General features: G+C 45.7%; 1 protein-coding gene across 7 annotated transcripts in view; it reads left to right on the top strand.

Moving 5' to 3' along the window:
- Positions 1 to 12019, top strand: part of COL22A1 (collagen type XXII alpha 1 chain) — a 261252-nt gene that overhangs the window by 59275 nt on the left and 189958 nt on the right. For all 7 annotated transcript variants that reach the window (XR_007472957.1, XM_049700887.1, XM_049700886.1 and 4 more), the window contains 2 exons: positions 2208 to 2319; positions 6448 to 6571. Coding sequence is in view for 6 of the 7 variants with exons in the window: in XM_049700887.1 (XP_049556844.1) it covers positions 2208 to 2319; positions 6448 to 6571 (236 nt within the window). In the remaining variant the exon portion in view is untranslated. The remainder of the gene's footprint in view (positions 1 to 2207; positions 2320 to 6447; positions 6572 to 12019) is intronic.

The raw sequence follows: 12019 nt of genomic DNA, 5'->3' as shown, positions 1-12019 counted from the left end.
GCCCCTGCATCTCTGGGGAGGCTAGGTCGTTTGCCTCAGTGGGCACTAAAGGGCACACTGTTCCAAGGTGTGCTGTCTTCATCCCTGAGGGAGCTTCTGGGTACATGTTTTCTATCTTAAGGACCAAATCTCGTTTAACGTTGTGCCATGAATTCTGTTAATTCGCTGGTGTGTGAGATGCTGTTTAGAAATGACATGATGGCAACTCTTAGTCATTTTCTGAGAACTAGGCAACCTCAGAGTGGCAGGGGCTGGGGAGGGGCCGGTGCCTAGAGTCCCCCAGGGCCTCAATCTCAGCACAGCCTTGCTGTGCATGGAATCCCTTCCCAGACCATCACAGGCCCTGCCCCGGGCCTGGAACAGCCCCTGCTCAGGTGGCCCGCCCCCTGAGGCCTGCCCGGTCACCACTGCTCACCTCCCATCAAATCCTGTTTAATTATTCCTCACTGCTTGAAATTGTCCTTTACGTTTGTGCTGGACATGTGCTTATTATTGGTCTCCCACTAGGGTACCAGTTCTCCCAGCTGTGTCTCCAGTGCTCATACATGCTTGGCACAGAGCAGGATCTCAAAAAATATGTATTAAATGCGTAAATGATATCCACGGATAGAATCTAGTGGGAGAAGAGGCTGTAATCATTGTAAAGGGAAATAAATAATATGAAAATTATTTTGTGGGTCTTCTGCTCTATGTCAGGCTCCATACGAAGAGCTCTGTATCATATCCAAGCTTCACCACAATCCTATGAGGTGCAAAGACAATCCGCTTTTTGCAGATGAAGAAATTGGTGCTCAGAGACGTCAGGCAACCTGCCTAAGGTCACACAGCTAGGGCCTGGTGGTCAGGAACACAGCCCAGGCCTGTCTGACTCTGCTGCTGAAACTCTCAATTGATGCTAATTCCTTTCTGTTCTTACAGCATCTTATACAGGGCTTGGAACAGAGAGGCTCTCAAAATACAACTTGAATGACTAAATCGTCTCTTAGGACAGAATCTAGTTAGAAGATGTTTTAGTCATCCTAATGTGAGCCCTGCAAGCTCGTTTCCTGTTTTCCATGGCAGCATCTCAGAATGTTGGAGACAGCAAGAACCTTCCTGAAGCCTCATGGGTTAGGTGCCACTGATGCCGAGTGGTGTGTTAGCCCGGGGATGCGGAGACAAGTGAGGCTGGGTGCCCACCCACAGGCGGCTTCCTCTCATCTGCTGCGAGGTTCCCCTTCCCCAGGGACGCAGTGTCAGGCCGGTACATCCCACCGTTGCCTCCGTGTGGGCATCGTGGTTGGGCTCCTCTGAGGACCCCAGCTGCAGGACTCAAGTCAGCCCCCCCAGACTGGTCCATGTGGTTTTGTAGGGGGTCATGGATAAGTTTGTGCTGCTGATGGTGGAGAATCCTGAGTGAATAACTGACCTGCTGAGTCGGTTTCCTACCACGGCTGAGCGACCGCCTGGGATTCTCTTGACGGCCAAGGTGGCGGGTGTCAAGCCTCTGTCACAGCCGAGTACTGAGGCTCTTGCGGGTTCTGTAACCCGCTCAGCATCACACAAATATGTGACTGAGCTGGATGACCCCCGTCCCGCCAGCTCTCCTGAGCCCAAAGTTCGTGTCTTTTCCGTTACTTCGTGTGGCCAGTGAGCAGGGTCCTCTCTCAGAGTCATGACAAAAGGAAACGCGCCTTTCCGTTAATGCAGAGTCACGAAGAGTTTTCTTCTCTCTGATGTTTCGCTCTTTAAAATCATGCAGTTTAAAAGCTGCTAAATTATAATTCAAGCAGAGTCCAAGTGAATTGCGGAAGTGCGGCTGCAAGAAGGAAAGCCAAAGTTGCCACTTAGCCTGCAGAGCCAGGCTGTGTGAGCCGGGTGTCCCCACGTGGGCTCCCTGAATGCCAGCCACACGGCCAGAATGGTGGCCGACTGCTTACTCCATGCTTGCCTGTGATCCAGGACTTTCACAAAGGCTCATGTTTCATCGGAAACCCCAGCGTCTCTGCCTGTTTCCTGCAATTGGCCATGGAAACAGAAGCTGTCCATCTCCTCCCTCTGCTGTTTCTGTTTTCACCTGGGAAATGGATTTGCACAGTTCCCTACGCTTAAATCCTGCTCCCCCAGGGCAGGACGGGCTGGCCACCTTCCCAGAGAGCAGATGTGCTTTTCCTCTGTCTCCCGGGCTCCTCTGGCCAAACTCACTCCTGGCTCTTCTCTTTGGACAGGTTTTGACCTGATGGATTTGTTCAGTGTGAAGGCGATCTTGGGGGAGAGAGAGAACGGGGCGCAGAGTTCCTACGTCCGGATGGGAGCCTTCCCTGTGGTGCAAAGGACTGAGTGAGTGCTTGCTTCTCCTTCTAGACCTGCCCGGGACGCCTCTGAAAGGGTGGGCAGGCTCTGGTCAGCACGGTTGCCCACTGAGCACTGGGCAGGGATTTCGCCTGCAGAGTGCCTGGTGAGGTCACCCTGAAATGAAGCAGCCGAATCACTGACCCGGGAATGCAGCCTCGTTCTTAACCATGTATTACCGTTGACGTTATTGGTCCCCTGGTCCTTCTACACTCACCTGTCCGTACAGGTGTGGTGTTCATCCTCCATCCATTCATGCCTGCGTTTTTCTGTTAGTTCAGTAAACTACAAACGTTTATCATTTATGGCTTAGATCCACGGCACCTACTGTGGGCCAGCCACTGCATGACACGCAGGCAGAGCACCACCCAGAGTCATGTAGTCGTTTTGGCCAGTGGAGACCCAGTTCAGTGTTTGCTGGGTGCCTGGCCTTACACAAGTCATGGGAGGTCCCTGTGCCCCAGTCATGGCATCTGTTTCATCTGAGGTGAATGTGTCCGCCTTGCAACGTCATTTGAGAGGGTCATGATGCAAAGATGAGTCCAGGGTCTGACACCTGTGGGGTCTCCAGTCCAGGGCTAATGATGACACCAAAATTAATGTTCCGTTCTTCTCCTCTCAGGCAGAATGGTCTTTTGAAAATGAAAAGTGATATTTTATCTTGACATTACTCTTCATCTTAAAACTCTTTAATTACTTCTGAGTGTTCTTAAGCTAAGGGCCTGGGAAGACCCTGTGTGTGATCTAGCCCCGTGCTGCCTTTCTGGCATCAGGTTCGTCCTGGCCTGTCATTGTCTGCACTGCCCTCTCTCTACCCCTGCTTGTCCTTCAAAGTACAGCTCATCTGTCCTGCTTTCAAGGATGCCTCCCCCTAACTCTGAGGTTAAGCCAGGCCTCCCCTTATTTTCTCTCCTCACAACCTGTCCTCCTGCATAAAATGTAGCAACATTGAAGCCAGCGACTCGATTGTGCAATGAGTCATTTGCAGACTGTCTCCCCAGCTGTGGGAGAAGCTCCTGGAAGGGCCTGAGTCTGGTCTCTGCTGAGTCCCAGCATGGAGCTGAGCCCTGCCTGGAGGAGGGGATGACTCAGTCCACGATCAGTGAGAAGCCTCCGTTAGATACTAGCCTGGCAAAGGTGGGCTTTGCCACGTCAGGCCTCAGAGCTTGCATTTTGCAGGCATGCAATCGTTTCTCCAGCTCGGTGGGCGTTCTCTGAGTGCCAGCCTTGCACCAGGACTGTATCGGGCCCTAACGTCCTCCACGGCTCACAGTGCCAGCATCCCGGGACAGTGCTGGTTCAGAACAGGAAATGCTACGTCAGTTTCTCTCTCTGGGTCCCGTTTCCTCACCCTGCGATGGAGACCATATCACAGTCAGCAGACCCTCAAGGGAGGCGTGCCTTCCTGACTGTGGGTGTTGTTCTGTCCACACAGGGGCTGAGATACAGATGCTGGGTGATCTTAATCACCTGGTCCCATGCTTATTTGGGGGCCACACAGGGATGAACAGAATCCAGGTTCCATTTCCCACTTAACTCCCCTTACTTGTTTGGCCTAACTTGTCCAATTCATCCATACCACTTAGAAACAGAAAAAAAAAATCACAGGCAACTTCACTTTAAAGCAAATGTACAAGGGGATTCCTTGGCAGTTAGGACTCCACACTCCCACCACAGGGGGCTCAGGTTCGATTCCTGGTGGGGGAACTAAGATTCTGCAAGCTGCACGGTGTGGCCAAAAATCATAATAATAATAATACAGCAAACGTGTAATAGAGAAAGAACAAAACAGAGGGAGGAAAGCACGCGTTACACAAATGCGGTGGGGAGCCCAGCAGAGGCCTCCCACTTGCTGAGGGTGCCGTCTTTCTATCAGGGCATTTGGAGCAAACAGCACAATGGCTTTGGACTCTGCTCTCTGGACGTGGGGCTGAAGTGTTTCTGGGAAATGGATTTGGGCTCATGTTATGCTGAGTCGTCCTGAGAAGGAATTTCTACATGGTTTCGAGTTTGTTTTAATGGCAAAACAGAAACAATCAAACCGACAGAGCTCTGACGTGTTGAGTGAGAATAGCATCCCTTTCATTTCTAATGCAATTTACGCAGATACATACATACACGTATAATTTTTAATGTATGGGTTAATTTTGTTCATAATGAAAAGGGGTGTCGATATTTGTATTTTTCTTACTTGCTGAACGTTTAAAGGGCACTTTACACACCTTATCTAACTTAGTTCTCACCACAGTAAAATGGGGGGAGCAAGGCTTGTGTTATTCTCAGCATTTATCTGGTGCGACATTTGAGGCTCAAAATGGAACAGTAACCTGTTCAAAATCTCATAGTTCCTAGGAAGCAGAGGTTGGCCTCAAACTCAGGTCGGTCCTTCAACTCCAATCCCTTTACCCTCTCCTGTATATCTGTATATATACACAGCCTAAGAAAAAGTATTAGTCTCTCGATGGCGAGAGAGAGAGAGAGAGAGGCACACCCCGGAGATATTGTGGGTTTGGTTCCAGACTACTGCAATGAAGCGAATATCAAAACGAAGAGAGTCCCATTTTTTGGTTTCCCAGTGTGTATAAAAGTTACGTTTACACCGTACTGTAGTCTTTCAAGTTCGCAACAGCATTACGTCTTAAACACAGTGTCCATATCATCGGCACTGATGGACTTGCTTGGTGCAGGGTTGCCACAAACCTTCAATTTAAAAAAAAAACACAGTATCTGTGAAGCACAGTAAAGCTAAAACACAACAAAACGAGGTGTGCCTGTAGATAGAGATATAAATATAAATATAGTTATCAATATATAGATACAGTGGATTTACATACATAGCATATTTGTATATTACACATACATGTGCGTTGAGAAGTAAGTGTGTTTAGAAAAGAACAGTAGCATAGTTGGCCTCATTAATGCAATGAGAAGAAGAAAAAAATTGAAGGGCAATGTTCATCTGAGGCTCCACAGCCTGTGCCCGTGCAGAGCGGTGGGGAAGCCCCGTATCCCTCCCGTGTGGCAGTGACCTAGGACGTCCCTGAATCCTGGGAAGGCCCGAGGGAGTAAAGGGCACTGCTCCCAGTGCCTGGACGTGATCCTGGGTGAAATCCCAGCTCAGAGAACGACTCTGGACGGCTGGGCCAACTCCCGGCTCGGATCTGTGAACTGAGATCACAGAGGGAGGACCAGTCTGTACTCACAGGTTCTACAGCCAAACGAAGGGTCCCTGAGGGTCCACGAGTCTGAGAACCAGAAACCCAGACGCCTCCTCATTTCCCTTCCTGGCTCTCTGGCCAGACAGTTTCCACCTCCTCCAATGCAGAAGGCAGCGCCTCGCATTCTTTGCCCCCAGAGCAGGGTTTGGCCCGCCGTGAGTGGGAGTGCCGGGCAACAGCTGGCGGTTAAGAGGAGAGCTCTGGAGACCCGCCGCTGTCTGCAGGGGAGCCTCTGCTCAACCGCTGAGCAGCGGGGTGCAGGAGTCACCCCGTGAGAGCCTGGCCGCCCTCAGCTAGGGCGGGGGCATCACAACACCGTACATCCGTGGCTTCTGTCGCGGAACAACGTGCATGCGGAATTTGTAGGGGAAAGGGCAGTGCAGGGCTGTCTGGGCTGGAGCTGCAGGGGCCGAGGGATTCCCCCATTTGAGGGCCTGGTCCCCCGAGCTCAGGAAACCAGTGCTCTGTGGAGACAGAGGATGTCCTGGCACGTGGGGCAGGGACCACGCGGGCTAAGATGTGACAGTGTGGCCTTGCCGAGGGGCAGCAGTCAGGGAGAGGTGAGGCTGCAGCGCTCAGCCACATTCGGCCCCGCGGCGGGGTGGCAGTTCAGCATTTATTACTGATTCTGGAGAGATGGAAGCAGACGAGCACTGCGGGGGTGGATTTGACGGGGCTGAGGGTGGGTGCACCGGGGCAATGAAGGGGCCACAGCGAGGGCCAGCGGAGGGTTGAATGGAGGCCCTGATTGAAGGGAAAGGCGGTAAAGGCAGGCGAGCAGGTGGACTTTAGAACCCTAGGAGGTCAGAGTGGCAGGACTTCGTGACCCCGGGGTGCGTGGGCCTCCTTTGCAGCCTCTTCTCTCAGCCCGGCGCCATCTGTCTCTGTCTCCCTCCAGGGATGTGTTCCCGCAAGGCTTGCCTGATGAGTACGCCTTTGTCACCACCTTCCGGCTCCGGAAGATGTCTCGGAAAGAAGACTGGTACATCTGGCAGGTCATCGACCAGTACGGCATCCCGCAGGTGTGAGCAGCGTGCCTTGTCCGGTGCAGATTTCCTTCTCCTTCTCGTGGGCTTGGCATCAGCCACCGTGTTTTCTCCTGGGGTCTCTGTCCTGGGCCTGGGAGATGGAGGGTCTGGTGTCCACAGAGGCACAGGGCAGCTGCAGGGGCTGGCAGACCGCCAGAGGGCTGCCCTTCTTCCTTGACGGTCAAGTGCCCGTCACCTGGTGGGGCAGAACGCCCAGTTCCTGTCTCAGGGGCCCTCAGCCCAGCCAGGGAGGTGGCAGCCCGTGCTGCTGTCCTACGGCACATGCTCTCTTAGCAGCACGTTCATTATGTAGTGCAGGAAACTGGCTTAGAGTCAGCACGACCTGGGTTCAGACCTCGTGTCTAGTCCTTTCTTGGTGTGGCCTCTGACACACGTTCACTTTCTTCTTTTTTTTTTTTAAATTTTATTTATTTACTTTTTATACAGCAGGTTCTTATTAGTTATCTATTTTATACATATTAGGTATACATGTCAATCCCAGTCACCCAATTCACCCTACCACCACCCCCCGCCCCCCTGCTTTCCCCGCTTTGTGTCCATACATTTGTTCTCTACATCTGTGTCTCTTATTTCTGCCCTGCAAACGGGTTCATCTGTACCTTTTTCTAGATTCCACATATATGTGTTAATACACGATATTTGTTTCTGTCTTTCTGACTTACTTCACTCTGTATGACAGTCTCTAGGTCCATCCACGTCTCTACAAATGACCCAATTTCGTTCATTTTTATGGCTGAGTAATATTCCATTGTATATATGTACCACATCTTCTTTATCCATTCGTCTGTTGATGGGCATTTAGGTTGCTTCCATGACCTGGGTATTGTAAATAGTACTGCAGTGAACATTGGGGTGCATGTGTCTTTTTGAATTATGATTTTCTCTGGGTATATGCCCAGTAGTGGGATTGCTGGGTCATATGGTAGTTCTATTTTTAGTTTTTTAAGTAATCTCCATACTGTTCTCCATAGCGGCTGTATCAATTTACATTCCCACCAACAGTGCAAGAGGGTTCTCTTTTCTCCACACCCTCTCCAGCATTTGTTGTTTGTAGCTTTTCTGATGATGCCTATTCTGACTGGTGTGAGGTGATACCTCATTGTAGTTTTGATTTGCATTTCTCTAATAATTAGTGATGTTGAGCAGCTTTTCATGTGCCTCTTGGCTGTCTGTATATCTTCTTTGGAGAAATGTCTAATTAGGTCTTCTGCCCATTTTTTAATTGGGTTGTTTGTTTTTTTAATATTGAGCTGCATGAGCTGTTTATATATTTTGGAGATTAATCCTTTGTCTGTTGATTGGTTTGCAAATATTTTCTCCCATTCTGAGGGTTGTATTTTCGTCTTGTTTATAGTTTCCTTTGCTGTGCAAAAGCTTTTAAGTTTCATTAGGTCCCATTTGTTTATTTTTGTTTTTATTTCCATTACTCTAGCAGGTGGGTCAAAAAAGATCTTGCTGTGATTTATGTCAAAGAGTGTTCTGCCTATGTTTTCCTCTAAGCGTTTTATAGTGTCCAGTCTTACATTTAGGTCTTTAATCCATTTTGAGTTTATTTTTGTGTATGGTGTTAGGGAATGTTCTAATTTCATTCTTTTACATGTAGCTGTCCAGTTTTCCAGCACCACTTATTGAAGAGACTGTCTTTTCTCCATTGTATATCCTTGCCTCTTTTGTCATAGATTTGTTGACCATAGGTGCATGGGTTTATCTCTGGGCTTTCTATCCTGTTCCACTGATCTATAGTTCTGTTTTTGTGCCAGTACCATATTGTCTTAATTACTGTAGCTTTGTACTATAGTCTGAAGTCAGGGAGTCTGATTCCTCCAGCTCTGTTTTTTTCCCTCAAGATTGCTTTGGCTATTTGGGGTCTTTTGTGTCTCCATACAAATTTTAAGACTTTTTGTTCTAGTTCTGTAAAAACTGCCATTGGTGATTTGATAGGGATTGCATTGAATCTGTGGATTGCTTTGGGTATTACAGTCATTTTCACAATATTGATTCTTTCAATCCAAGAACGTGGTATATGTCTCCATCTGTTTTGTGTCATCTTTGATTTCTTTCATCAGTGTCTTATAGTTTTCTGAGTACAGGTCTCTGACCTCCTTAGGTAGGTTTATTCCTAGGTATTTTATTCTTCTTGTTGCAGTGGTGAATGGGATTGTTTCCTTAATTTCTCTTTCTGATATTTCATTATTAGTGTATAGGAATGCCATAGATTTCTGTGCATTAATTTTGTATCCTGCAACTTTACCAAATTCATTGATTAGCTCTAGCAGTTTTCTGGTGACATCTTTAGGATTATCTATGTATAGTATGTCATCTGCAAACAGTGACAGTTTTACTTCTCTTCCAATTTGGATTCCTTTTATTTCTTTTTCTTCTCTGATTGTCGTGGCTAGGACTTCCAAAACTATGTTGAATGATAGTGGTGAGAGTGGACATCTTTGTCTTGTTCCTGATCTTAGAGGGAATGCTTTCAGTTTTTCACCATTGAGAAGGATGTTTGCTATGGGTTTGTCATATATGGCCTTTATTATGTTGAGGTAGGTTCCCTCTATGCCCACTTTCTGGGAGTTTTTATCATAAATTGGTGTTGAATTTTGTCAAAAGCTTTTTCTGCATCTATTGAGATGATCATATGGTTTTTATTCTTCAGTTTGTTAATATGGTGTATCACATTGACTTATTTGCGTATATTGAAGAATCCTTGCATCCCTGGCATAAATCCCACTTGATCATGGTGTATGATCATTTTAATGTGTTGTTGGATCCTAGTATTTAATGTGTAGTTGGATCCTTTGCTAATATTTTGTTGAGGATTTTTGCATCTGTATTCATCAGTGATATTGGTCTGTAATTTTCTTTTTTATGAGTTTGGGACTATTCCTTCCTCAGCAGTTTTTTGGAAGACTTTGAGACGGATGGGTGTTAGCTCTTCTCTAAATGTTTGATAGAATTCACCTGTGAAGCCATCTGGTCTTGGACTTTTGTTTGCTGGAAGATTTTTAATCACAGTTTCAATTTCATTACTTGTGATTGGTCTGTTCATATTTTCTATTTCTTCCAGATTCAGTCTTGGAAGGTTATACCTTTCTAAGAATTTGTCCATTTCTTCCAGGTTGTCCATTTTATTGGCATAGGGTTGCTTTTAGTAGTCTGTTATGATGCTTTGTATTTCTGCAGTGTCCGTTGTAACTTCTCCTTTTTCATTTCTAATTTTATTGATTTGAGTCCTCTCCCTCTTTTTCTTGATGAGTCTGGCTAAAGGTTTATCAGTTTTATTTATCTTCTCAAAGAATCAGCTTTTAGTTTTATTGATCTTTGCTATTGTTTTCTTTGTTTCTATTTCATTTATTTCTGCTCTCATCTTTATGATTTCTTTCCTTCTGCTAACTTTGGGTTTTGTTTGTTCTTCTTTCTCTGGTTCCTTTAGGTGTAAGGTTAGATTGTTTATTTGAGATTTTTCTTGTTTCTTGAGGTAGGATTTTATTGCTATAAACGTCCCTCTTAGAACTGCTTTTGCAGCATCCCATAGGTTTTGGATCATCGTGTTTTCATTGTCATTTGCCTCTAGGTATTTTTTTTTCCTCTATGATTTCTTCAGTGATCTCCTGGTTATTTAGTAACGTATTGTTTAGCCTCCATGTGTTTGTGTTTTTTACGTTTTTTTCCCTGTAATTGATTTCTAATCTCATAGTGTTGTGGTTGGAAAAGATGCTTGATATGATTTCAGTTTTCTTAAATTAACCGAGGCTTTGTGACCCAAGATGTGAAGTATCCTGGAGAATATTCTGTGTGCACTTGAGAAGAAAGTGTAATCTGCTGTTTTCGGATGGAATGTCCTATAAATATCAATTAAATCTATCTGGTCTGTTGTGTCTTTTAAAGCTGTGTTTCCTTATTAATTTTCTGTCTGGGTGATCTGTCCATTGGTGTAAGTGAGGTGTTAAAGTCCCCCACTGTTATTGTGTTACTGTCGATTTCCTCTTTTATAGCTGTTAGCATTTGCCTTGTGTATTGAGGTGCTCCTGTGTTGGGTTCATATATGTTTATAATTGTTACCTCTTCTTCTTGGATTGATCCCTTGATCATTATGTGTAGTGTCCTTCCTTGTCTCTTGTAACATTCTTTATTTTAAAGTCTATTTTATCTGATATGAGTATTACTACTCCAGCTTTCTTTTGATTTCCATTTGCATGGAATACCTTTTTCCATCCCCTCACTTTCAGTTTGTATGTGTCCCTAGGTCTGAAGTGGGTCTCTTGTAAACAGCATATATATGGGTCTTGTTTTTGTATCCATTCAGCAAGCCTGTGTCTTTTGGTTGGAGCATTTAATCCATTCACATTTGAGGTGATTGTCTATATGTATGTTCCCATTACCATTTTCTTAATTGTTTGGGGTTTGTTTTTGTAGGTCCTTTTCTTCTCTTGTGTTTCCCACTTAGAGAAGTTCCTTTAGCATTTGTTGTAGAGCTGGTTTGGTGGTGCTGAATTCTCTGCTTTTGCTTGTCTGTAAAGCTTTTGATTTCTACGTTGAATCTGAATGAGATCCTTGCTGGGTAGAGTAATCTTTGTTGTAGGTTCTTCCCTTTCATCACTTTAAATATATTATGCCACTCCCTTCTGGCTTGTAGAGTTTCTGCTGAGAAGTCAGCTGTTAACGTTGTGTATGTTATTCCCTTGTTGCTTTTAATTTTTGTTTGTCTTTTATTTTTGTCAGTTTGATTACTATGTGTCTTGGCATGTTTCTCCTTGGGTTTTATCCTGCCTGGGACTCTCTGCACTTCCTGGACTTGGTGGGCTATTTCCTTTCCCATGTTACGGAAGTTTTCGACTATAATCTCTTCTTATATTTTCTCAGGTCCTTTCTCTCTCTCTTCTCCTTCTGGGACCCCTATAATGTGAATGTTGGTGTGTTTAATGTTGTCCCCGAGGTCTCTTAGGTTGTCTTCATTTCTTCTCATTCTTTTTTCTTTATTCTGTTCTGCAGCAGTGAATTGCACCATTCTGTCTTCCAGGTCACTTATCCGTTCTTCTGCCTCAGGTATTCTGCTATTGATTCCTTTTAGTGTATTTTTCATTTCAGTTATTGTATTGTTCATCTGTTTGTTTGTTCTTTCATTCTTCTAGGTGTTTGTCCTTTAATTCTTCTAGGTCTTTGTTAAACATTTCTTGCATCTTCTCCATCTTTGCCTCCATTCTTTTTCTGAGGTCCTGGATCATCTTCACTATCATTATTCTGAATTCTTCTTCTGGAAGGTTGCCTATCTCCACTTCATTTAATTGTTTTTCTGGGGTTTTATCTTGTTCCTTCATCTGGTACATAGCCCTCTGCCTTTTCATCTTGTCTGCCTTTCCGTGAATATGGTTTTTGTGCCACAGGCTGCAGGACTGTAATTCTTCTTGCCTCTGCTGTCTG

Source organism: Orcinus orca, chromosome 17 (assembly GCF_937001465.1).
Source record: "Orcinus orca chromosome 17, mOrcOrc1.1, whole genome shotgun sequence".
Classification (NCBI taxonomy): domain Eukaryota; kingdom Metazoa; phylum Chordata; class Mammalia; order Artiodactyla; family Delphinidae; genus Orcinus; species Orcinus orca.
The sequence above is the reverse complement of the archived record's forward strand: the minus strand, read 5'-3'. Positions and strand labels throughout refer to the sequence as shown.